Here is a 25018-nt window from a genome sequence, read left to right on the forward strand (position 1 = left end):
TATATATATATATATATGTATATATGTAATTGTTTTTGTGTACATTTTAAATCTAGTGAACATTAGTATTGTTGCGAACATTCGCCGTAGCACTCGGTTTAACAATCATTGTTTTCAATCAAGAAACGAGCCAAAATCAACATATTTATTTTTATAAAAAGTATAATACTACGTATATAAAGTGTAATAAAAGTATAATACTATATATACAAAGTTTTTACTCAAAAAAATTCATTTGTTGTGTTTTTCAGTGTGTCTGATTTAAGTATCTCCGTCAGCGGAAGAAAACAGAGACCATTTAAAAAAATGGTAACAATTTCTTTTGATTACTTAAAAAAACAAATGTATTCAAATTGGTGAATTATAAACAATTTGCATTATATATTTTTTCAATATTTAAGATATCGGAATATCAAAAGTAATCGACTCGGGCACATTTGAAAATTTTATTTATATATACATACGATAACCATGGAGTTCTCATTAGATTTATTAAAAAAGTGGCATAATTCTGTGGAATACCCCACCGATCAAGTCGGTCTCGACGTATTTAGGGTAGGTATTGATTTTTGTCTTTTAAATATACATAAGATTAAATTACAACGTCAGCGAAATCATACAATACATTTAGACTTAATTGCAGAATATAAAGATGCTTTCCATGTTTGCAGGATATTGTTCGCGTCTATCATCAGGTTAAATTGAGCAATGGTGGACCTATCACTGCATTCGAAAAAGAGGACGATAAGTGCGACACGTTAATCTTAATCTGTGAAAAATTGCTAGTTCACATGAAAAACGGTCTATACTTTTTGGACGCACAACCGATTTGTTCGTTCGCTATGTGTAGTCTCATCAATATTTTACCGGATACTTTTCACATACTATTCGTACAGGAAATCCACGATATATTTATCGAGTATATGGAATCGAACGACGACTTTTCTAGCACTTCGATACAATCCAGCGATGTTATAAATCGCGAGTCACTTTTGGGAAAGTCTTATATATTGTCTCTTATCAATGGAATATTTCAGTCGGATTTAATACTGAACGAACATTATTCGGAAAATTTTAAATATAAGAAACTATCAGAGATTTCGATTCAAAAATCACTCGAAATCGTGATCAGATCGTGTATGAAATATTCTCGTAATGCATATCCAGCGTTTAAAAATCTGGCTCTTATTATAGAGAAAATTACAGAATGGAAAGTCGAAAAACGCATTTTGGGAGATTTATTTCCGTCAATAATTTACATTACATTATACAACTGGGAAAGTTTACTACCTGGCATCAAAGAATTGAATTCTAAAGTGTTACATAACTTATTACGCTTGTCGGATAATTTATGTGAAACATTTATTGATTATACATCGATAATGCCGTGGAATAAAGCAAACTATTATATTTTGAGCGAGATTGCCGCCTTGAATAAAGAGGATCAGCTCAATTTAAGTTTTTATGAATTTTGTATTCTTGGCTTGAACTATAGTTTGAAGAATCCGGCGATGGTTTCAGCTGGGAAAGATTTATATAAAGTTTTGCTCGTTTCTTTCGGTTCATTTGAAGCATGGAAGTGCGTCTTTTATGAAATGTTTCTGAAGAATTTACAAAATGACGACCCTGCTGTTCAAATGCGTATTCTGAAATACTGGGTGGGTATGACTTTGAAAAAGTTTCCAATATTACAGAAAACTCTGCTGCGAGATTTGAAGGATAATTCGAACGAGAACACGTTGTTGTCTCATTTGTTCATAATTAAAACGGGAAGAAAAAATGGACAGATTTTAAATAATTGGAACAGCAAAGAAGAACAGAATGTATTCTTGAAAACTTTAGTAAGCGATGGCCTTTTTAATAAAAGTACTGATGTGAGGTCGCAAGCCTTTGAAATTGTGTGTTGTTCTTCAAAAAATACCCAAGTGCCGACGGCGAAAGAATTCAAGATTGTAGAATCATTTTTACGAAGCAACATCAACGATGACTGTACTCCGTTTCGTCAGAGTGTTTTGAACAGTTTCAAATTACTGATGATTAGAACCAGAAACTCTTACGTGCATCATATAATACACAGCTCGGTGGAAGAAACTTCTAAAACGTTTGAAACATTCCAAGATTTTTGTGCACGGATTTATAATTTTTTAATAAGAAATTTGTCAACCAATGGAAACTACCAACGCAAAATTACCTCGCTTAAAATATTCGAAATCATTTTGAATTACTATTCCATCAAATCTGATTTAAATTCATGTCGAAAAAGTAAAGTGAATGAAATGGGATGCAAAGTCACAAAATTTTTAATTGATTCAAACAAATGGCCATTTGAAAATGATGTTTGTGCATCGACTTTGCTGAATTGTTTATATGATCCTACCAACGATGTCCGAGATTTGGCCTCTAATATTCTCGTCAAGTACTTCATTAGCCACCCTTACCTGATGCAAAGAAAAAACGAATTTTTCATTAATGCACTTGTACTTTGCAATAGTAAGTTTTTCTATGAAGTAGAGAGTGGTGTTTTATTGCTGAAGCTACTTTTTAGTTTCCCTGGAAATTTGACTCGGGAGGATATTCCAATTCTTGAAGATCAAACTGGAAATTGTGACATTGATATTTTGGAATATTTATCTAACAAAGCTTGCGAAGATCTTATTCATCACAGCAAAGACCCATTCTACTCGATTTGCAATAATCAACCGTTGTACGGATTGCTCATGGCTATCAATGCATATTTAAAATATACCACCAATGAAAAAGACTATACGAGTGTTTTGCGTGTGATAAATATTGTAAGCGATGCTACCTTGTATTTTCTCAACACTCTTGGAATATCTTGTTCTAATAAAGGAAATGTCTATCCACCAAGTTTTCACGAAATGGACGAAAGTATCGATTTTGTCATAGCTGCATCTCAACACAAAATTGAAGAGGATCAAATGAAAGACTTTCAAATTACAAATGCGCAACAACTGGTTTTGAATAATATATGGTTAAATTTGAAGGTATGATTTATAAATAAACTTTTATATATGTTGAAATGAAAAAAAAATGAATTCAATTGTTCATTTTTAGGCATGCAGTGAATTATCGAGCACAATAATAGAAAAGTGTTTTGAAATGCTCTACACTGAAGACATAGAGTCGTGTGTTGATGTTAATATGTCCATACTAACAAGATGTCGACATAAAGGAGCCATAGAATATGCCGGAGTGCATTTAGGTGACAATTTATTATCAATTTATCATCAATTGAACTGTTTTTATGGAAGTGTGCGGTGTTAATATTTAATTTGACTTATTTAGGAAGAGCCGTCAAACACATTACGTCACAAGGTAGTTCACTTCACCGCGAATTATTAGCGAGCCTTTTGGAAGAAGTTATAACAGAAGCAACATTGCCTAAAGCAGGGGGAGCTTCAATTACAAGAAAAAGTGCAGGATTGGCCATTTTGGTACACAGATTTGTGACCAATGATTCACAATCCCCAAAGGTTTAAATTTTCAAAATATCATCATATATATAATATCGCTATTCTGTGTGTCTGTCTGTCTGAGATAACGCTCGCCGTACTATAATAGTCGATTCGATTCGACGTACATACGTGTGTCACAGCTAAACCACTGCCAAAACGTATATACGAATACAATAACAAAAGAAAAAACTTATATATATATATACTATTTGCTACCAATGTTTCCTCTTGGTAGAGACTTTACCGACATCTATTGAAAATTTATTTAATTAGTTTTTCTATTGGTGTTTTATATTGTTTATATGTGGGTAGGTAAGTAATTTTTAGCTTGTTTTATATTAAACAATTAAATATAAATATTAAATTAAATATATTCAAAAGGTATTTGAAAAAAATTCGACTGCGTGCGGATCGAACCGACACATTTCTTTTAATTATTTTTTATTTAATAACTTAATATGACAACACCCATGTTATGATATGTCATCAGGTACAATACTTGTCATATATATATATATATATATATATATATATATATATATATATATATATATATATATATATATATATATATATATATATATATATATATATATATATAATTTCGCTATTCCGCCTGTGTGTCTGAGATAACGCCCGCCTTACTATAATAGTCGTTTCGATTCGACATGCATACATGTGTACGTAAGCTAGACTGCTTCCAACAAAACGACGTACGAATGTAATACGAATAATAACAAAAGAAAAACAGTTCTATATATATTGTTCGATGCGAATGTTTCCGCTAGGAAAATAGACCGAAATAATTTACCGCCATCTATTGAAAATTTATTTAATTAATTAATTTTTCTATCGGTGTTTTATATTGTTTATATGTATTTTACCATTGTTCTTCACATTAAACAATTAAATATAAATATATTTAAAAGGTATTCGAAAAAGATTGGACCGCGTGCAGATCGAACACAGCAAAACCGATACATTTAATTTTTTAATAGCTTAATATGCCATAACCCATGCGATGATATTCCATCGGGCACAACACTAGTGTATTATAATTTTGTTCAATTTGACTCCAGTAGTATTAATTTTTTTGTAATCTGTTTCAGCCCCTTTTTATTATAGCAGTTTTGAATTTGGCCAATCTTTTACTATCACAAATAATTGATCAAAACCGTGGACTCGGTAACAAAGAAAAAGAAGATGATGTAAGTTACGATTCACTAAGCTCTTCTTCTGTATCAATTGACGATGAAGCCAGTATAAGAGATACTCCGCAAGCAAGAGCCATTCATTTACTTTGTCGGACTGTCGCCGACTGTTCCTTATCACAATACATTATACAATTTGCTTCGACATTGTCGACGATTTGTTTTGAATATTTTTATAGTGAAAATTGGGCAGTGAGGTAAGTTTGAATTTTGTTTATGCTATACAGTTTGATTCGATTCTAGGTAAATTCTTCGAAACCAACTGGCCAAAAGCAACTTGGTCAAAGCTCGAATAGCAGATTATCGAAGCGCGAGTCATTTTTCGAACGATTAAGTTCCTGAATGACAAATTGTTCGAATGTAAATTATACGTTGATGGATAGATGGCACTTTTGTATGGTAAATGGATTATTAAGCACTTTGTGATTAAAGCTTTGTGATCTTGCGAAAATTTTGACTGTTCTAGAACCAGAGTCAATCACTGAACATGTTTTCATGGTTTTTAAAAATAAGTTTATAAATGGTTGCTTATACAATATAGTCGCAAAAGGTACAAAATTAAATAATATGTTCAATTTGTTGAATTTAGTTCATTTGTCATTAGCGGGAAATCCTTTTTTAAGATAACAAGTTTTAAAATTATGTTACTACCCCATCTGTTGATATCGCGTTGAAAAATAGCGTTACAGGGAGTGCATATTATTAAATATTCGGTGATTATTATGCAAAAATCGATCTTGCGTAAGTTACTAAAATCTAGATCATGGAACATCTGGCACTCAAAAACTCCATCAATCGAAAGCTACCCACGCGAAATATTGTACCAACGAAAACTCGAGTGCCAGATGTTCCGTGATCGATATTTAAGTGACTTGCGCGAGATCACTTTTTGCGGAATAATCCGTTTACCATTAAACATATTACCACTGGTTTTAAACTTGGACAACAATATGTGTTCAACCAATGTGTCATTCGAAAAATAGCGATTCGGAAAATATGTCCTTCGAACAACTGCATTCCGAAGAAAACGTCACAAGTAAAGGTTGTTTTTTTTTTAGAGGTTTGCTTTTCGAATTTGCAACACTTTTTCTAGCGATATCCAATTCGACAGCTGACAGCTTATTTGTGCCGAGTTTGGTTTGTCAATTCATCATGAATAAACTTACGCCAGGACAACACTTTCAAGTTGTGCAAATTTATTTCGAACATCGTGGTTCAGTTCGCGAAACTTACCGTGCGCTACCTCCATTTTACGGTCGTGAATTGGCCTCCAAGATCGTGTTAAGTCGCTAGTCTACGCCGATAAACCAGAGACGATGGACGACTTGGAAGCCAACATTCGCCACGTAATTGCCGATATACGGCCCTAGCTGTTCGAAAATTGGACTTCCAGTTTGCGCTTTATTTGCACCAACCGCGGCGCAGTGCCTATATGCCCAATATCATATTTAAACACTAATGGCATGACATTATCTTCCAATAAAGCCAATACCATGCTTTTCATATGTTTATTTCATTTTAAAGTTCTATACCTCTAAAAAAAAAAACGTCTTTAGTATGTATAGCATTTGGTGAATTGGTTTCGAAAAATTTACCGAATACCGTTCGACTACATGATTATACACGTATTGATTTTTGAGTTTTTTTTAGAAATGCAGCGCTACAACTATATGGAGCTCTAGTACCAAAGTTAGTCGGACAGAAGATGAAAGATGACGGCGAAATTTTGGCTGAATCAACTATCTCGATAGACGAGCTTTTTTCACACGTGCCTAATCTCGGAAGACTAACTATGAGAATTTTCGACGGATGTCGAAATTATGAAGGCGCTGAGCAATTTTTCAATTTTCATTCAAGTTTGATACCAGTGCTGAGCCTTTTGGCAAGTACGGCAAAGAGACATGGCTTTGAACGCACAAGGGCAATGAACTCACACATATATATACTAGATGATGTGGAATTATTTAATTATTTGATTGATTTATTGCATAGTTCACTGTATGCTGTCCGGAATAGTGCTGCCAAAGCTATTGAACTCTTTTATAGCATGAATTATTTTTATGATCATTGTTGTCAAATGGAATTTTCAATGATTAGTAAAAATGCAATACACGGATATTTACTCGTTTTAAATAACCATATGAAATATTTCAATTGCATGAAATCGTATATGAAAAACACTAAGAGAGAGGAATATATCAAAGAATTAAGAATGACGATGAGAGTACTCGTTGAACAGAAAGGTCTTTCTTTCGTGCAGAATTCATTGTACTTACAAATTTTGTGGGAAACTGAAGAAAACCCTTCCAAAGTAAATAGTATAAGTCTGTTGTCTGAAATTTCCAAATTTTCGGAGCATGTAAAAGTGAACGGTAGTAAAATATGTATATGTATTGGTCATTGTAGTTGGATAAATACAAATATATATTATGCATTGCTTACATGCGATGCAAGCGATTTGGGCGAATTAATCATACATTGTATGAATAATTTCGATTTCGCGATTCTCAAAGAAACCATGTTGCCAGCTTTAAAAAAACGACTCGCAAAAGATGTTCCGAAGGATGTACTTGTCGTTGAACAAATTATAGTGAGATGCGCACACATGCCGTTTGATACTGATACCGGCTTTTCAAAAATGTTCTTTGATATATTCTACAAATTACTAGAGAACGCCCCAATTCAAATTTTGATTCTGTTTGATCGTTTATTTAAGGTACATCAATTGTTGCTCATTCAACTATGTGACATACGCAAATGTTCCCATTTAATACCAACGACAAGCGTAGTCCTGTCAAAAAAATTTGTAGCTGGAGGAAATTGTCTATTTAAATCAATTTTAGAATTAACTAATACAATTGTCAAGTTATTGGAAGTGTATCATTACGACTCGGAAATGAAAATGATGACTGTTGTCGCACTTAAACATTTAGCGGAGGTTATTACATTCTTCTGGAGTTCATTTTATCCGAATTCAGATGGAGTATATCAAATTAAAGCGAATGTTATTTCGTGTGTGTTTTGGCTATTGCAAGACGAAGATGCGGATATAAGACATGCATGTTCGGAAATAATATTTTATCATGAAAATTACAAAACTTATCCTAGCAATCAATTGAATAACATATTTTCGAAAACTTTTCTTCAACGACTTTTCAATTGTAATAAAGATTTAATTTCAAAATTTTTGAACTCGCTTATTGATAAAATACCAAATAATGAACTAAAAAATTCTTCGATAGTTCCAAATCCATTCGACCACCAAATTAAAAACATATATTTAGAGCCAGAAATAATGAAAGATATGCTCTTAGATCTGATGAAATGATTAGAATGTGAACCATGTACTTATTAAAATTACTTAACACAATTTTATGTTTGTAATTTTTAATTGTAAAAGATAGAATAAGTTATAAAATTTAAATTAATTTTTATTATAAAATTTTGTTTGTGTAATGTGTATTTAGAATAACAAGCGTGTATATTTTTGTAGACAAAAATTGCATTCTGTGATATTCACGAAGTCAAAATAATAAATGTGTTTTTATCTTTTTCTTAAATTTAATGAGTTCTCTTTCATTTATTTATATAATAATTTAAGACATGTTGAACATTGGTCAGATAAATAATAAATACGTACACGAAATTTCAGTTCATTCGATTTATCTTAATATTGAATAAAATTATAAAATATACATATATCTATCATTTTCATTTCAAACTATTTGGTGTATGTACATACATTGTTCATGTGGGCGAACCTTTTATGTTTAGATTTTTTCGTTGTGTTTTATCATTTAATTCGATCGAAACAATATGTCTACCAGGAACCATCACTAATCCTAAGAATCTTGGTTCTTCGCCTTCCATTTCCGACTTCAAATATTCTTCGCATGTACCTTAGGTATATAAAAAACCATTAAAACATATTAAATACAAAAGCTTTTTAAGATATTTGATTTGGTTTAAAACAATTTCGCTATATTAGAAAAAAAAATCACATGCATACCTAAAATGATATTAGCATCCCTATCTGTACAGAGAAAGTATCCAATCAAAGTCCGCCCGTCTGTCATAACAATTCTGAAATGCTTATCGATCCATCCTTTGAGCTTTTGCCTGCCTTCTGACAATATAGGGGTCTGAAATAAATGTATATATTATTTAATGATTGCAAGTTATATATTTTAAATGAACCAAACGTCACTAAACTCACGGGTGGTTTATCTAGGGTTTCGGAGACAGTTTCCTCGGTGGACGTCGTTTCGGTCTCATTCATTCTCAAACGGAAGAAATTCACTAACGAAGATCACTTCATGCGGAGACGGCAGCTGTCAAACATAACGGAAACAAACAGCATGTTTCTTGACCATATTCAATTTTCGTTTATAATCATTGATTTACTTTTACGAAACGAGATTTACAGTGTTCTTTAATTAAATTAATTATTATAGATTCTGAGCCTAGTGGACTACACAATAACAAACATTTTTAATATTTATTTAACGAAACTTTCTTGAGAAGGATTTTAGGCACTACAATTGAGTAACTTTAAAGAAGTCAAAATATACAGGCTCTACAATGATCAAAAATATATTTTTCCTTATTTGGTAAAAATTTAAGGTAACCGAAGGTTTTTCTTCGAACAAATCTAACCCTAAGCTCGCAGACAAGATTCGGCCGCCCATGTAAATTACACACATTGCACATAAGGACGGGGTGAATACAGTCTGCCCTCGATTATCATTTTTTACATCTTCTTCTTAGACGTAGGCGACTACCATAGGCAAACATCGTTTATGGCCCGTGCGAATTCTTCCCTATCATGGGCAAGCCGAAATAACTTTTCGAGACCGACTCCCATCCATAACCTGATGTTCCGGAGCCAAGAAAGCTTCTTTCTCCCAAGCCACCGTTTGCCTTCTATTTTCCCTTCTATGATTGTTTGTAGAAGGCGATATTTGGGGCCGCGAATAATGTGGCCAAAGCATTCCATCTTACGGCACTTCACCGTGTCAAGAAACTCTCTCTTTTTATGAAGAAGCTGGAGGACTGTTTCGTTTCTTACATGCTCCTTCCACGAGATCTTTAGCATCCTCCGGTAACACCACATTTCAAAGGACTCTATCCTGTCCATGGATGCCACTAACAGCGTTCACGTTTCGCATCCGTACAGCAACACCGACCAAACATAGGAGTGCAGGACTCTTAAGCGAAATTTCATAGACAACCTTCGACAACACAAAACATTTTTCATGCTGCCGAAGGCATTTCTTGCTATTTCGATTCTTCTTCTTATCTCCATTTCGGAACTGACGTCTGTATTGATCACTACACCATTTTAGCGTGCCTTTGAACCCAAATTAACCCGAAAAACAGTTTTTCGTATTTTTGTAAGTCGTATCGTTTTCTGTGACCGCCACTTCATATAATAAAAATATAAATTTAAATTCGAAAAAAAAATTCGGAGGAAAGGTTAAGAAGTATGGAAAAGGTTGAGTCAAATAAAATTGACAAACTCTGACATGGGATGCTTATTGTGAATTCATTATTTTCTGGAATCCGCCAAGCAACGATAAATGTCACCCGTAACCGCCAAGAAAATCAAATAAATTTTTCAATTTTGGCTGATATCTGTACTCACAACTCTTCAACTGGTAAGCAATCCAGTGAACTACGTTATATATCAATCACATTGTTACTAGTAAGAATGTGACGTGAAAATTAAATTTGCAATTCAATCATGGTCGTATATTGAGCGATTTAGAGTAAGATGTGTGGATGGAAGGCAGGTTGACATTGACAGATGATTGTGGATTTTGAGGTGGAGTTGGAAGATGTGTGAGCAGTTGGAAACGATTCGGGCGAGCTTTAAATATTGGAAAAGACGTCAGCCACCGCCTTGTCCGAATAAAGCTGTAAATTTACACAACGATTCAACATTGCCCAATGTAAACATAACCACATTTCATTTTATCACATGTTAAATTTCATATACACACTATCTGGTCAGGGAACAATTGAAATGTATCGCAAAGAAATAAACCATATTTTACAAAACGAAATTATTCAAATCGTTTTGTATATTTTTTTGTTTTCTTTTATTATATAGAAGAAAGGATAAAATATGGACGAATATGAATTATGAGAATGTGAAAAAGGCGCAAGAAAGGTCACAAGAGAGAATTTTCACTTCCAATTAGAATGTCCATGTACATTTATTTACAATAAACATCTCATTATGACATATTGAGAATACTGGCCTTCTTGAAATCACATTTTTACAAACCTCTTTTATTATATTTAATGTGATATTCTTATATGGATCTTATTTGTAAAAAAAAGTTTTTCTTAGAACAAAAGTAGCTCTCTGAATGGATTATTTGTTTATAATGAAAAAAATGTCAAAAACCGGAATTAATTATTGTCTCCATTACAGTATTAGATTATTTGTATTGACTCATTGCTTTTATTTGTATATATGTAAATTTGGAATTGAAATACACGATTGATATATTTTCTAGGACGTCGTTCGAAAAGAGTTGCAAAAAATTGATCTTGAAAAATCTTTATGGGAGCAATTTGGCTTAATTAGCCCAGACCAATGGAAAGTATATACATTCAATTCCAACAAAGGACTCATATATATTAAAAATCCATTTTCTCTCCGAGGACAGAGGTACTGGATTGCGAGATGTTTAAGGGATTTTCCAAAGAAACCACACAAATTAAACATTGACGCTCATGATTATCTAAACGCCGATGAAGATTGGTGGACTACATCTCATGATAACAATGTTGATAGATGTAAAAATCTTTTGAAAAGTTTGCGATGGGCAACCCTAGGTTATCACCACGACTGGGATACAAAAGTATATTTTACTACTCTTATTAATTAAATATAATACACTTATTACAGTTTTTTAACATTAAAAGTGTATATTTATATATTTCAGTTGTATACAGAGGAAAATAAACACAACTTTCCTTCAGATTTAGGTGAATTATGTAAATTAATAGCAGCATCATTAGGCTTTGACAATTATATGCCACAAGCTTCCATTGTTAATTATTATCATATGGATTCCACACTGGCTCCGCACACTGACCATTCAGAGAAGAATCTTGATGCTCCTTTAATATCAATCAGGTAATTTTAATCTCGAACAGACAGATGATAATTATATTTTAATTTAATTTATATTTATCGTTTTAGTTTTGGACAATCTGCGATATTTTTAATTGGTAGTGAATTAAAGAATGATGAACCTACTGCTATGTATCTTCATAGTGGAGATATTGTAATAATGTCAAAGGATTCTCGTCTATGTTATCATGCCGTTCCAAGAATAGTTAAAGCTGTTGACCAACCGTGGATGTTAGACTCACAATGCAATCAGCATAATATAACTGAATTTAAAAATAGTTTCACTGACAATTTGTATGATGTCGAATTTTGGAAACCATTCGATGAGTATATCAATTCTTCTAGAATTAATATTAATGTCAGACAAGTTTTGTTTAGTCATCAAAATTCTTTGGATGATAGATAATAATTACGTAAGTTGCATGATAATAATTAGAACATTAAACACCATAATGAAAGTATATTCTGAAGCTGGCATATTTAACAAGAAGTCTTTTGTGCGCTTAGCCTCACACCTAATACGTTATGTAACGGTTGGAATTTATATATAAGACATTTGGAAATAAATTTTATGTATTTTGATTGTGCATTTTGTTGACAATAAATATTATATATCATATTTAATTATGTCTTAAAATTTTCTAGTCAAATTCATGTTTTTTCTTCATTAAAACATTGAAATATCTTATTATTTGTACAATTATTGTTAGTATTTATGAGTGTACATATTTGTACGTACATTTTTCATGAAAAACCTGAATTAATCAATTTTTTGTTAATAAATGCTATTTTGTTATTTTATTTGTTTTTTCCTGTGATGCCATTGGGCAACACGTATGGTATTATATTGGTGGTAATTGGATTATTAGTCACATTGCGATCGCCCAAAAGACAATTTTTGCCATGAAAATCACGAATCCGGAGTATTTGGCACTCGATTTCTCGTTAGTATGATCGTTATCGTTAGTATGATGGACTTTTCTCCGTTATAGAGATTTTAGTGACTTTTGGGCGAACGCTTTGTGACCAATAATCACCGAACCGATGAAGAACCGTTTCAACAATGAAATCAGATAAATTGGCAAACTCTGATGGGAAACGATCGATTTGGAGTAACAAATAACCAGCAGAATTACATAAATACTTACGTTAATATACAGCACTACATAAATACTTACGTATTAATACCGCCATTAATCCAAATACTTTTAATGCAACCACTGAGCTATACTGCTGGTTATGTTTTATTTTAATAAACATATACCAGTGTCTTCACGTTACCTCAATATGACACTGGTCAGGGTGAAATCCTCTCTGTTTCTGTCATACAGCCTTACTTACGTGTGCGCGAGCAGGATACAAGGGGAATAAATAGCCTGTTCCACGCACGCGTAAGTAAGGGGTTCGGTGATTATTGGTCACAAAGCGCTCGTCCAATTCACTAAAATCTCTATAACGGAACATCTGGCAGACGAAAAGTCCATCATACTAACGATAACTATCATACCAACGAGAACTTGAGTCCCAATTTTTGCGTATTCACGATTTTCATGGTAAAAATTTTCTTTGTGACCACCGCAATGTGACTAATAATCCAATTACCAAGTAAGGCTGTAAGACAAAAACAGGGAACATTTCACGGCACGCCACTGAGCCAGATAATATACTTATGTATAGACGAAAATATAAATATAAATTATAAATTGTTGTTCTTTTTTATATCCTCGATTATACTGGAAATTACTTTTATCATATAATGGAATAACTGGGTTGCCGTAGCGAGCCCGAATTAGTTCTTAGCGAATGTTAAATGTCCGAGAAATGCGTGGTCATGGGTGGAGTTAACGAATCCCCCCTCATACCCCCATACCCCCCCCCAGTTCGAAAATTAATTAATTAATTCGAAAAATATTTTCCATTCTCCTAGGAGTACACGTAAAGGAAAGAGATGGATACGATAACGAGAAAATTACTACGTGTAGTATTTAAACCATGCATTCAACATTCGAAATTCGTTGTGAATGTATCCGGATCGCAGAATAGTAGAAGACACATGTACTCGGATATACTATTCGCACGCATGTCGCGAACTCAAATCGGTTATTTATAACTCTTCTACTATTCTGCGATCCGGATATATTCACAACGGATTTCGAATGTTGAATGTGTACAGACTCCAGGGATGTTCAACTCGAGAGCACCCCGGAAGTCGGTTTTGTAGAAGCTCGTGGTAAGCGTGGGCGGGGCTGGTTTCCTCAAGGTGCCTTCCTTCGTCGTCGGTGGTCTGGTCTCTGCTGATGTCGGCTGCTCTGCTATGTCCCTTTCTCCTTCGTAATGTGCGTGGGATGCGTGATGTGGAAAAAGGGGGGAAATTGTAATAATGAAAACAGGTTATAATTCTGTTTGTATGGTGACTGTATTTTATATATGTATAAATACAGAGAATAAGCAGGGGGGGGGGGGGGGAGTCCGTCGTGAAATTAGCGCGCACGTGTTCGAGAGGTTATGATAACCTCACTCCTCACGTGACTACGTGATCTGACTTCGACGAAGAAAGACCAGGATTTCCTCACTTCTCACCGGACGTATACTGAAGCTGTACTTCCAGTATCGTCTGCCGATCCAGGCTGAGCTGATCGGGACTCGGTGGTGGGAACAAACTCGGTAGCGAACAGAGATGTTCACTCGACCGAAGCGGAAAACGAATAGGAGGCGGGGACGCGCGCTCGGCGCCGATCTCCCTCCAAAACGGCTCCTTTGGTCGTAACGCCACGAAAGCTGACCATGAAGACTTGGTCGGAACATACTCCCCCCGTTGGAAGTCAGAGGATCGAATTCCAAAACAAATAAGAATTAATGGTGCACAAGCGACTAATGAAATACACAAAAACCAAGCAAATAAGCAAAAAAATAACAAAAAAACAAAAAACAACACAACAAATAACCCAGTCAGCAAACAAAATAACATTAGTCCATCGTCAATTTCCCATCCTACATAAGCAGCTGACTAAGCCGGCAAGAAACAAACAAAAAATAGACAAACAAACAACCAAAACACCAACAAATAACCAACACCAATGCTAGGTAACAATATTGTTCAATCGTTATATGTCCCAATCTATCCTGATAGCTCTATTACAAAGCACCAATCAAACCAACAAGAGAAGCATAAAAGAAAAGCAACTCAAAAACTTAAGTTAAAACACATAAACTGAATCCACAACACAGATACAAACAACGCGCCAACTTTAATGTGGGACGTTATGAACGTTCGCCACACCGTTGCACAAATTCACTGAGTGCTGCTCGACTGGCAGTCGAGCTACTCGCCGGACTGCTCGCTTGGTGTTGCTGATGGAGGAGTAGTAGGACCTACTCCTGTGCCCCTGTCTGCCAGGGGCCGCTGCTGCATGTGCTGGTGTGGTAGCACCCTCGCTCCGGGCTGATCGACCAGATCCTCCTGCTGTTGCGCAACTAGTGGTGCGCCAACTAGGAACTGGCCAGGAGTTATGGGAGCTGGGTTGGGAAGGTCGAAAGATGTGAGGGTTAAAGGGCGCGGGTACATTGCGCTTCGGCAAGCGGAATCTTCGTTCCGCGTAAATACGCGATTCGTCCAGGGGACGCGTAACTGTCTTGACTGGACGTCTCGCGCCAAAACAAGATAACGGATCACGACCCGTTGTGTGATGGCAATTCCGAGAATCGCTTGAAACTGTGGGCGCTTCTAGAGAGCCGCCCAATATCCAGCCGAAAGCTGTATTCATCATCGCGATGCGTCCTCCTCTGTCACCGCGTGACTTGGAGGGAACTAAAATGGTACGTTTGCCATTGCGTAACATCGCATGATAGGCGTCGCTGCCTATTACCATATCCACTGTACCGGGAATATCGAATGACGGATCGGCAAGGGGGAGATGAAGCGGCAAATGGCTCCGAATCTCGGACACGTTGCGCGATGGAAGTTGATTCGCGATCTCGGGCATGATTGCGCAATCGAGATCAACACTGGAGCCCTGATTGGGGATGCGCGGTAGAATTCGAATTACCGCGCCACTAGTAATGGACGTCCTATTTGAACCTATTCCTACCAGGTTGACGTCCATCCTTTTCGACTTTAAGGCGAGTCGCCTTCTTAAGTCTTCAGAGATGAGGTTGAGTTCGGAGCCGTTATCTAACAATGCTCGAACCTTGTGCGAACGCCCATCTCCGCCGCGAACTTGTACTTCCACGGTGGATAACAGGACAGTTCGGGCGTGAGAAGGCGATACGCGTCTCACCGAGTGTAAAACCAACGATGATTTTACGGGTTTGGCGTTCTCTGATTTCTTGGGGCTCCGATAATGTTTGGCCTTATTTGAAGGCGAAGTTTGGTATGGAGTTGAGTCATGTAACATGGTGTGATGGGCATGACCGCATTTGAAGCATCTCTGCTTTGTTTGGCACGCGTGAACTATGTGCCCTGGCCTCAAGCAGTTGAGACATAGTCGACGTTTTATGGCGTTCGACCTACGCTCATCACCGCTCATTTGGCGGAATGATGGACACGCTAGCAGAGAATGACTTCCGCTGCAACTGATGCAGGAAGGGCGTTCCCTCCTCACATGCAGAACTGCTGCCTTCGGATTCGTAATGGTTCTTGGTCGAGGATTCGACTCGCCTTTTAAGACGAAGTCGGCATTTTCCATCGATTGGCACTGGCACGTTAGAAAATGCATTATTTTGCTAAACGTGCAGTCTTCATACTTGGGAGTCTGAAGCTCCCATTGCAGAAGTGTACTCCGGTCGAGTTTTCTGGTGATAAACATCACCAGAATCTCGTTCCAGGTCTCGACCCGGACGCCCAAGTTAACGAGCGCACGTACATGCATGTTGGCATCATCTATGAGACGACGCAGACTGACGTGATTGTTGCTCACGACTGGCTCGGCTTCAAGCAATGCCTGAAGGTGATACTGAACAACAATTTTTTTGTTGTTATAGCGTTGATCCAAAATGGACCACGCGCTCGTAAATGAATTTGAAGCTAATTCCAAGCCGTCAACTAAACGTTGGGGCTCTCCTTTTAGGCTTCCTAGTAAGTATTGGAACCGAGCGATTTGCGAACTCTCGCCGGCCATAGCGGCCAAGAAGCGTTGTGAAAAAAGCGGCCAATTTTGGACGTTGCCTTCGAAGGTGGGCAACTCCAAACGGGGCAATTTTATTGCCGAATTTGATTGCGGTACAGGTGACATTGTGAGGTTAGCGCCATCTAACGGTGAAGCGCTCAATTGCGGCTCACGCAAATTGATTGCTTCGGTGCATCGCACGAAGGCGGCCATATGCTCCCTATCAAATAGGTCCACGACGGATTCGGAGGCCTGCGCCTCTTCTTGGTCCAGCTCGTTTATCTGAGCTTGGATCGCTTCGAATTCAGACAGTAATGGTCTGATTGTTTCGAGCCTGATTCTGAGCTCGAAGATGCTCAGATCGTCCCCCAATTGATTCGCGTTTCTCGTTAACCGAGCGCGAATTCTTTTCCGCGTATTTTTAAGCGTACTCAAAGACGCCATTATTGAAATGCGACGAAATCAAACAAAGGAAAAAATGGACGCGGGAAAAAACAAAATGGACGTTGACGACCAAAAAAAATAGCAACAACAACAGAAAAATGCTAATTACGACCAACCTGGATTCGACGACGTTGGAAGACCAGCTCTGAAGACATACGGAATCGAAGGACCAAATGTACAGACTCCAGGGATGTTCAACTCGAGAGCACCCCGGAAGTCGGTTTTGTAGAAGCTCGTGGTAAGCGTGGGCGGGGCTGGTTTCCTCAAGGTGCCTTCCTTCGTCGTCGGTGGTCTGGTCTCTGCTGATGTCGGCTGCTCTGCTATGTCCCTTTCTCCTTCGTAATGTGCGTGGGATGCGTGATGTGGAAAAAGGGGGGAAATTGTAATAATGAAAACAGGTTATAATTCTGTTTGTATGGTGACTGTATTTTATATATGTATAAATACAGAGAATAAGCAGGGGGGGGGGGGGGAGTCCGTCGTGAAATTAGCGCGCACGTGTTCGAGAGGTTATGATAACCTCACTCCTCACGTGACTACGTGATCTGACTTCGACGAAGAAAGACCAGGATTTCCTCACTTCTCACCGGACGTATACTGAAGCTGTACTTCCAGTATCGTCTGCCGATCCAGGCTGAGCTGATCGGGACTCGGTGGTGGGAACAAACTCGGTAGCGAACAGAGATGTTCACTCGACCGAAGCGGAAAACGAATAGGAGGCGGGGACGCGCGCTCGGCGCCGATCTCCCTCCAAAACGGCTCCTTTGGTCGTAACGCCACGAAAGCTGACCATGAAGACTTGGTCGGAACAGAATGCGTAGTTTAAATACTACACGTAGTACAGGTGTCTCAAAAGAAAGTTTATATTTAGTGGATCGATTAAAAAAAAAGTAAGCCGTGTATCGAAAAAATGTTTATTAATTATTAAAGTACCCAATTTGGGAATTTATTTCTTAAAATGTAGACCCTCGCGTTCGCGGCACTCATTTAATCGAACAGTAAAATTACTTATGACGGCTCGGCAGGTGGACTCAGTGATGGCTGCCATTTCGTGACGGATATTTTCTTTCAAAAGCGCCAGGGAAGTCGGTTTATTGACGTAAACTTTAGATTTCTGATAACCCCATAGGGATTAAATCAGGAATGTGTGGAAGCCAATTTACGTCACCTCTCCTGGAGATCAATTGCCTGAGAAAATTTCACGAACTCGTGGCAGAGACGTATTGGACGTGTGTGACGTTGCTCCGTCCTGCTGGAACCATGTTCTTTGGTTATAGCCAGGAAAGTTTTGCAGTTCAGGCACCAAGAAAGGTCTGTTCATACCTAGTCGGCACGTACCGACTTCAGCAGGTATCCGGCCGTACGAAAAGTATTCTTTGGTACATTTTGTATGGGTATGTTCATTTCAACCGTCACGTTTACGCCACGGCATACTTACAGCAGTACCCGACATTTCCTGTTCATACTTTACAGCAACATCCGTCAACGTATCGTATCCGTCTTTTTGGCCATCGTGGAGATATACACGCGAATTACGTGCCATGAGTCTGCCGCTTTGCTGTTTTGGACCAATTATCGATAGTGACAGTTGACAGCTGTTCAATCTTTCTACATGTAATGTAATGTATAAGTAAGCCGATTTTGCCTTGCACTCGGCCAAAGTGCTGTAAACATGACGTGACCGCGACGTGTAGATAGATATGAATAGAAATGTAATAAAATGACATATTTGAAACAGAGTCGTGCAGTGCTGAAGCCGTGCAGTGCTGTTAAGTATGAACAGACCTGAAGGCGTTCACGCAGTAAGCTAAATAAATATAAACTTTCTTTTGAGATACCCTGTATTTTTCTCGTTATCGTATCCATCTCTTTCCTCTACGTGTACCCCTAGGAGAATGGAAAATATTTTTCGAATTAATTAATTAATTTTCGAACTGAGTGGGTATGGGGGTATGAGGGGGGATTCGTTGACTCCACCCATGATAACGCCCCTGACCACGTCTTTTTCGGGCATTTAACATTCGCTAAGAACTAATTCGGGCTCGCGAGGTAGCCCTTTCACGGGCCGCAGTGCGCAAAAGTGTTGAAAAATAATGACAGTTTTTTTTAATAAGTTAATTCTTTGATAATAACCATTCTAAAACCATATATATTTTAATATAGGATATCCGGCGAGTATAGATTCGTTATTGGGTTTTGACTAATGAAGACATTTTTTCATATTCAATGAAACACTTGGTGATGAAGTAAATCATTTTGGGCCGCAACACATGTCATTTCGGGCTTGCGTTGTGCATCACTAGCATAAAAGGTTCTCAGTGATGAGTCCGTGAGTCAGCGACTAGTCATCACTAGTCACCGGAGCCTGAGGGGGCCGTGTATTGTTCAAAGGTTGTAAATGCATTGTTAAAGGTTTGCCGAACAATGGATAGCACTGTGACTATCCTACCTCTAGTCATCACTGATGACTAGTCTTCGGCGTTGGCTGGACAGGCTGGGTGTTTGTCGAATAATAATAGACCGCTCCATTTATGTACAAAGCATAGTTGACAAAAGTGAACCATTTGTTTTGTAAAAAGCATCGTTCCAACTCTGATCTTTGGTGATGACTAGGGACCGGCGAACAAGATGCTCGATGGCTAAAAAAATGGTTCACTATTGTCAACCATTTTGTTTTTGCTCTCCCGCTTTCTCGGACAATGGAGAGGTCTATGCTATTTTGTGGCGGTAACTCGATCGCCTATCTCTAGTGATGACTAAAGATCGGTGTTGGGACGATGCTTTTGTCACAAGAAATGGTTCACTATTGTCAACCATGACTTTTTGTTCTCTTGCTTTGTAGCGATCTATTGTTATTTGACGAGCAGCCAGCCAATGCCGAAGACTAGTGATGACAGAGCTGTAGTGTTTTTCCTATACATATATATATATATATATATATATATATATATATATATATATATATATATATATATATATATATATATATATATATATATATATATATATATATATACATATATATATATATATATATATGTAGTATTTGAGTTATATATTATATTTCAATTAATAAATAGGGGTCTACCTCACGGGACCGAAAGTGAAACGCCCGAAAACGCAAATATCGGAAGGCAAAGATCGAAAATCGAAAGATCTTAAGTCGAAAGATAAAAAAAGGGTCTCTCCCCCGTTGTACATACTCACTTGATTTGCGCGAGCAGGATACAACAGGAACAAGAGGAATAGGCTTTTCCTCCCGTATTCTGCGCGCGCACATTAAACAAGGCTGTATGACAAAAAGAGAGATAATTTCACCGCATGCCACTCATATCGGTCTCCGTGACGAGACAGAATGTTAAATGACAGAAAACGCAAATATCGGAAGGCAAAGATCGAAAATCGAAAGATCTTAAGTCGAAAGATCAAAAAAAAATGGTGCATGGTAAACTGTACATACTCACTTAATTTGCGCGAGCAGGATTCAACAGGAACAAAAGGAATTGCTTTTCCTCCCGTATTAATGTGCGCGCGCAGATTTTTTTCGATCTTTGCCTTCCGATATTTGCGTTTTCGGGCGTTTCACTTTCCGAATAACTAGATACCTTTATTTTTTATTTATTTATTTTTGGTCCTAATAGTTTACACATGACTGATGGACATACAAAAAACATGTAAATTATTTTAAGTGACAATATTCGTTTTGCCTCTTCAGAAATCCGAACAATATCTGGGAACAGTCGGGCCGTTGTTGTCACGAATTTATTTTATTGCATATTTAAAAAAAACTTAAAATAATGTAAAAAAGGTAGACAGTAACGAGTTAATAAATTGTAAGGCCGCGCACTATGTTTTCGATATTTATCTGCGCAGGTATCATCATATGACGAGCGTGAAGAACATGGTAGTCGAGGGGAGCCCCCCCGTTGTCTGCTTTGTGAAGGTGAAGGCGGGATCTGATGCTGCACAATTAAGTCAGGATATATTGGACAGTTATATGGATACCAACAACGGAACGCCACAATGACCCAATGTACTCAAGTCAAAGACGAAGCGGCGATCGACCCAAGAATACATGGACTTTTATGCACCATTTACATTTTATTTTCATAATACGCCTATATACCCATACTCTTACACTTTATTCATAATATGCTAATTTTGTTAGGCCAAATCGATTTAATGTACTTATGTAAGCCTTAAGGTATCACTAAAACATGTGCCATACCCACACACAGGGAATGTATTAAAAATTGAGTTGATAAGTGCATTGCCACGTTAATTCATCACCGTTAAGTTAAGTCGAGAGATCGTTCTATATATTTTATTGTTATAGTTTTTCAATAATGCAAAAGTTCAATTATCTCAGTGTAGGCATCCAAATCCGTAGATAAATTTGTAGATTTGCAGTAATTTCTTGTAGTCTTTAGTTATGATATTTATCGTAGCCAACGTATACGTATAATTTAAGGCATTTTTATCATTTCAAACACATGATCGAATATTCTAATGCATGAAATGTATATCTGAAAATTTGGGATGAATCTGGGGGTAATTGGATTATACTAGTCACATTGCGATCGCCCAAAAGACAATTTTTGCCATGAAAATAGCGAATACGGAATATTTGGCACTCGAGTTCTCGTTAGTATGATAGTTATCGTTAGTATGATGGACTTTTCGGCTGCCAGATGTTCCGTTATAGAGATTTCAGTGACTTTTGGGCGAGCGCTTTGTGACCAATAATAATCATCGAATCTAATCTGGGATCTGATTTATGATTTTATTGAAAATCAATCTGCTGCAATAAGACGGTCACATTCGTTTCAAAGATCACTATAAATAAAACGCTTTAAATTTGTGGGAAACCTTTTGGCAATTATTATACATAAATTTGAACTCGTTTATTATTATTTTTTGTACTGACAACCCCACTGCAACTTGTGTATGTGTAATACGATAGGCGAATTTTAAAATCTCGATCGCTGATTGGTTGATGAGCGCGCCAATTGCGACGCGCCTTTCACCAAAAGGGTGTTTGTCTTTTGTTTTAGTTTCAGTTCGCGGGGAGTTCGTGGTCCGGTTTTTTTCCGCTCATTAAACACGCTTTTATGGCTTCCTGTTCCGTGTTCGTGTTACGTTTTATTCTCGTGAGATGGTGCTGTCAACAAAAAAAAAAGCGTGGTGAGAAATTATTCGCAGCTCATCGCAAAAGTAATACACACTCGAAAGGTCAGTTACATTTTCGTATGGTAATAATTTAAAATGACAGATACAATAATAATGCTATACTGGTCTCGTATTTTTGACATTTCTTATTGAAGATAGTATTTGTCAAATTTTATAAATCATTCATTAATTTGTTTTACATGCATGTATGTATTTTATTATGCAGTACAATTGTGCAATTTTATTGAACCCCCCCCCCCCCCCCCAGGATCTCAATATCTTGATTTTTTTGTGAATACAAGGTGTATTTTTATATTATTTTTTACTATAAAATCATATAAGTACATCTAATATATGTACATAAAATTTGGAAGGAGACTTTGTATTTATGTAAAGAGTTTTGGATCGTAGAATCCGTGACGTTAAATTTAATAAAAAAAAAAACAAATGAATATTAAAACAAATTTAAATAAAATATAACTATTCAAACCGATCAAAGCCGGGTAAAACCACTAGTGTATAAATAAATAGGCTTTTCTAATTTTTATTTTAAGCGTTGGTACCTATGTACATATTTGAGTATTGAAATACAGTTTCTGAGAAATAACACTGCGTACTCCACAAGTAAAACTTTCTCGTTCAAAATCAACTATGCACATATTATTTAAGCCGTTTTAAAAGATTAATGAAGTCAATTAATAAAACCTTCAACATGAGGCTATCCCCCCCCCCCCCCAACGAATATAGTATGTGAAGCCTTCCAGTTGTCTACTACAGCATAGAACAGTGGTTAGCGTTTAAGAGGGCTGGACAACAGTGCCTTGTCCATACAAACGTACTATACTTCTCCCTTCCTCAATTATGGAGTCCAGCGTGCTTATTTAACGGTCGATTTTAAAAAAAATACGCCGATAGATGCACAGAAAGTATCTTTCTCATACCGATGATGAAATTTTTTTAAAAATTAGTCCAGTTTTGGAGGAGAAAATAGCAGAATACGAAACCTCGATTTTGTCAATTTAAAATACGTTTTATCTGGTCGAAGCGCAACTGTCGCATTCACTCAATATATATATTGATATATATTGTCGCATTCACTCAATATATACATACACTCAATATATATATCGAAGAAAGGAACGGTAACAAAATTAAGGTTTCGGGTGTACAGCCCTCTTAATGCTTTCAACTGAGTGGTCACGGTTTCAATTCCTGGACCAGCGCTGCTGGCCAGACCTTGGAAATTTGACACCAGGTTGATCGATTCCTATTAGAGTTTGCCAATTTATATGATTTCATTGAAAAGGTTCCAACAAATTGCTGATTTATAAAATACTATAAAAATGCAAAAATTTTTCCATACATAGGTATGTACATATGTATGTCTCTATGATTTTATGTAAAGTTGTTCTATAAATTGTTTATGAATCTTTATAATTGGCCATGAAGGTGTATTGGGGTTTACCCGTTAAGCCTTCCTGGTATATATGTATGTTACAATCGAAGTGTATTTTCAGTTGTAATATATTCCAACTGGCGTTTTAGGTCATTCATATTCGAATACAATTTAACTAGTAAATTATATATCTACAAACGCAAATACACTTTCAACAATGTGCGCTAGTTGTAATATAACGGTCGAGTTTTGAAAGTTCTGATGTTTTTACGAATGCTTTAGAATTCAATAATGCGTTAATATTTGCTAGGTATTACAAATAAAGGCAATGAGTACCTTATTACGATAGCTCTAAGAATGCGTTCAAAACAAAAATGTGGCTTTCCAAATCAATTTACTAGTCGAGTGACGTTTTCACGAAAACCTAACCTCTCCATCTCACCTGGTACCAATTTTTAGTCAGGGCCGACGAGAGGGGGGGGGGGGACTGGGGTAAAGTTCCAGGGCCCGGACTAGTCGAAGGGCCCCGAGTCGGGACGTCCGGCTGACGAATATTGATATTTTATATTATTCTACATAAATATATTTATGTATTTTTCTATAATTATAACTTGATTTATTCCCTATTTCTGGAAAGCAGAATAAACGTATTACAGGCCATTAGTATTTTTTAAATATAATTAAACGCAAAACATTACATTTAATGTTTTGCGAGATATTTCTCGAAATGAAGAAAAGTGGACATATGCCACTTTTAATTAGAACGGCTCATATAGGTATTTTTCTAGTAGTTCTGATATGATTTTCACGGGTCTAACTCACGAGCCTGAAAGTGAAACGCCCGAAAACGCAAATATCGGAAGGCAAAGATCGAAAATCGAAAGATCAAAAAAAAGGGTGCATGGTAAACGGTACATACTCACTTAATTTGCGCGAGCAGGATACAACAGGAACAGGAGGAACATGCTTTTCCTCCCGTATTCTGCGCGCGCACATTAATACGGGAGGAAAAGCCTGTTCCTCTTGTTCCTGTTGTATCCTGCTCGCGCAAATCAAGTGAGTATGTACCG

The 25018-nt window shown here is 36.8% G+C and overlaps 3 protein-coding genes across 3 annotated transcripts; 2 read left to right on the forward strand and 1 right to left on the reverse strand.

Annotated features, from left to right (window-relative positions):
* The first annotated feature begins 222 nt into the window (after positions 1–222).
* LOC143911527 (uncharacterized) lies at positions 223–8015 on the forward strand. The gene is made up of 7 exons (XM_077430420.1): positions 223–309; positions 402–555; positions 672–3005; positions 3076–3223; positions 3307–3494; positions 4586–4884; positions 6338–8015. Exons 2-7 carry the CDS (start codon positions 472–474, stop codon positions 8013–8015), a joined length of 4731 nt encoding a protein of 1576 aa, XP_077286546.1. The 5' UTR covers positions 223–309; positions 402–471.
* A 229-nt stretch (positions 8016–8244) lies between these two features.
* On the reverse strand, positions 8245–9042 carry Sbat (LSMD1 domain-containing protein Sbat). The gene is made up of 3 exons (XM_077430424.1): positions 8904–9042; positions 8697–8829; positions 8245–8586 (listed from the first exon to the last, which is right to left on the reverse strand). The coding sequence occupies exons 1-3, from the start codon at positions 8964–8966 to the stop codon at positions 8435–8437; spliced, it is 348 nt and encodes a 115-aa protein (XP_077286550.1). The 5' UTR covers positions 8967–9042; the 3' UTR covers positions 8245–8434.
* A 1390-nt stretch (positions 9043–10432) lies between these two features.
* Positions 10433–13514, forward strand: AlkB (alpha-ketoglutarate-dependent dioxygenase AlkB). Its single transcript, XM_077430423.1, has 4 exons — positions 10433–10638; positions 11212–11559; positions 11644–11837; positions 11904–13514. Exons 1-4 carry the CDS (start codon positions 10525–10527, stop codon positions 12238–12240), a joined length of 993 nt encoding a protein of 330 aa, XP_077286549.1. The 5' UTR covers positions 10433–10524; the 3' UTR covers positions 12241–13514.
* The last annotated feature ends 11504 nt before the right edge of the window (positions 13515–25018 follow it).

This window comes from Arctopsyche grandis, chromosome 5 (assembly GCF_051622035.1).
Source record: "Arctopsyche grandis isolate Sample6627 chromosome 5, ASM5162203v2, whole genome shotgun sequence".
NCBI classification, from domain to species: Eukaryota; Metazoa; Arthropoda; class Insecta; order Trichoptera; family Hydropsychidae; genus Arctopsyche; species Arctopsyche grandis.

What these genes read in the sequence shown, in the direction of transcription:
- LOC143911527 (XM_077430420.1), top strand. Translation starts at nt 472, where the DNA reads ATGGAGTTCTCATTAGATTTATTAAAAAAGTGGCATAATTCTGTGGAA. An exon ending in ATATATGGTTAAATTTGAAG is followed by an intron (nt 3,006 to 3,075) that starts GTATGATTTATA and finishes GTTCATTTTTAG; the next exon opens with GCATGCAGTGAATTATCGAG. An exon ending in AGTGAAAATTGGGCAGTGAG is followed by an intron (nt 4,885 to 6,337) that starts GTAAGTTTGAAT and finishes AGTTTTTTTTAG; the next exon opens with AAATGCAGCGCTACAACTAT.
- Sbat (XM_077430424.1), bottom strand. Translation starts at nt 8,966, where the DNA reads ATGAATGAGACCGAAACGACGTCCACCGAGGAAACTGTCTCCGAAACC. An exon ending in AAACCCTAGATAAACCACCC is followed by an intron (nt 8,830 to 8,903) that starts GTGAGTTTAGTG and finishes CATTTATTTCAG; the next exon opens with ACCCCTATATTGTCAGAAGG. An exon ending in GGATGCTAATATCATTTTAG is followed by an intron (nt 8,587 to 8,696) that starts GTATGCATGTGA and finishes TATATACCTAAG; the next exon opens with GTACATGCGAAGAATATTTG.
- AlkB (XM_077430423.1), top strand. Translation starts at nt 10,525, where the DNA reads ATGTGTGAGCAGTTGGAAACGATTCGGGCGAGCTTTAAATATTGGAAA. An exon ending in ACGATTCAACATTGCCCAAT is followed by an intron (nt 10,639 to 11,211) that starts GTAAACATAACC and finishes TATATTTTCTAG; the next exon opens with GACGTCGTTCGAAAAGAGTT. An exon ending in ACCACGACTGGGATACAAAA is followed by an intron (nt 11,560 to 11,643) that starts GTATATTTTACT and finishes TATATATTTCAG; the next exon opens with TTGTATACAGAGGAAAATAA.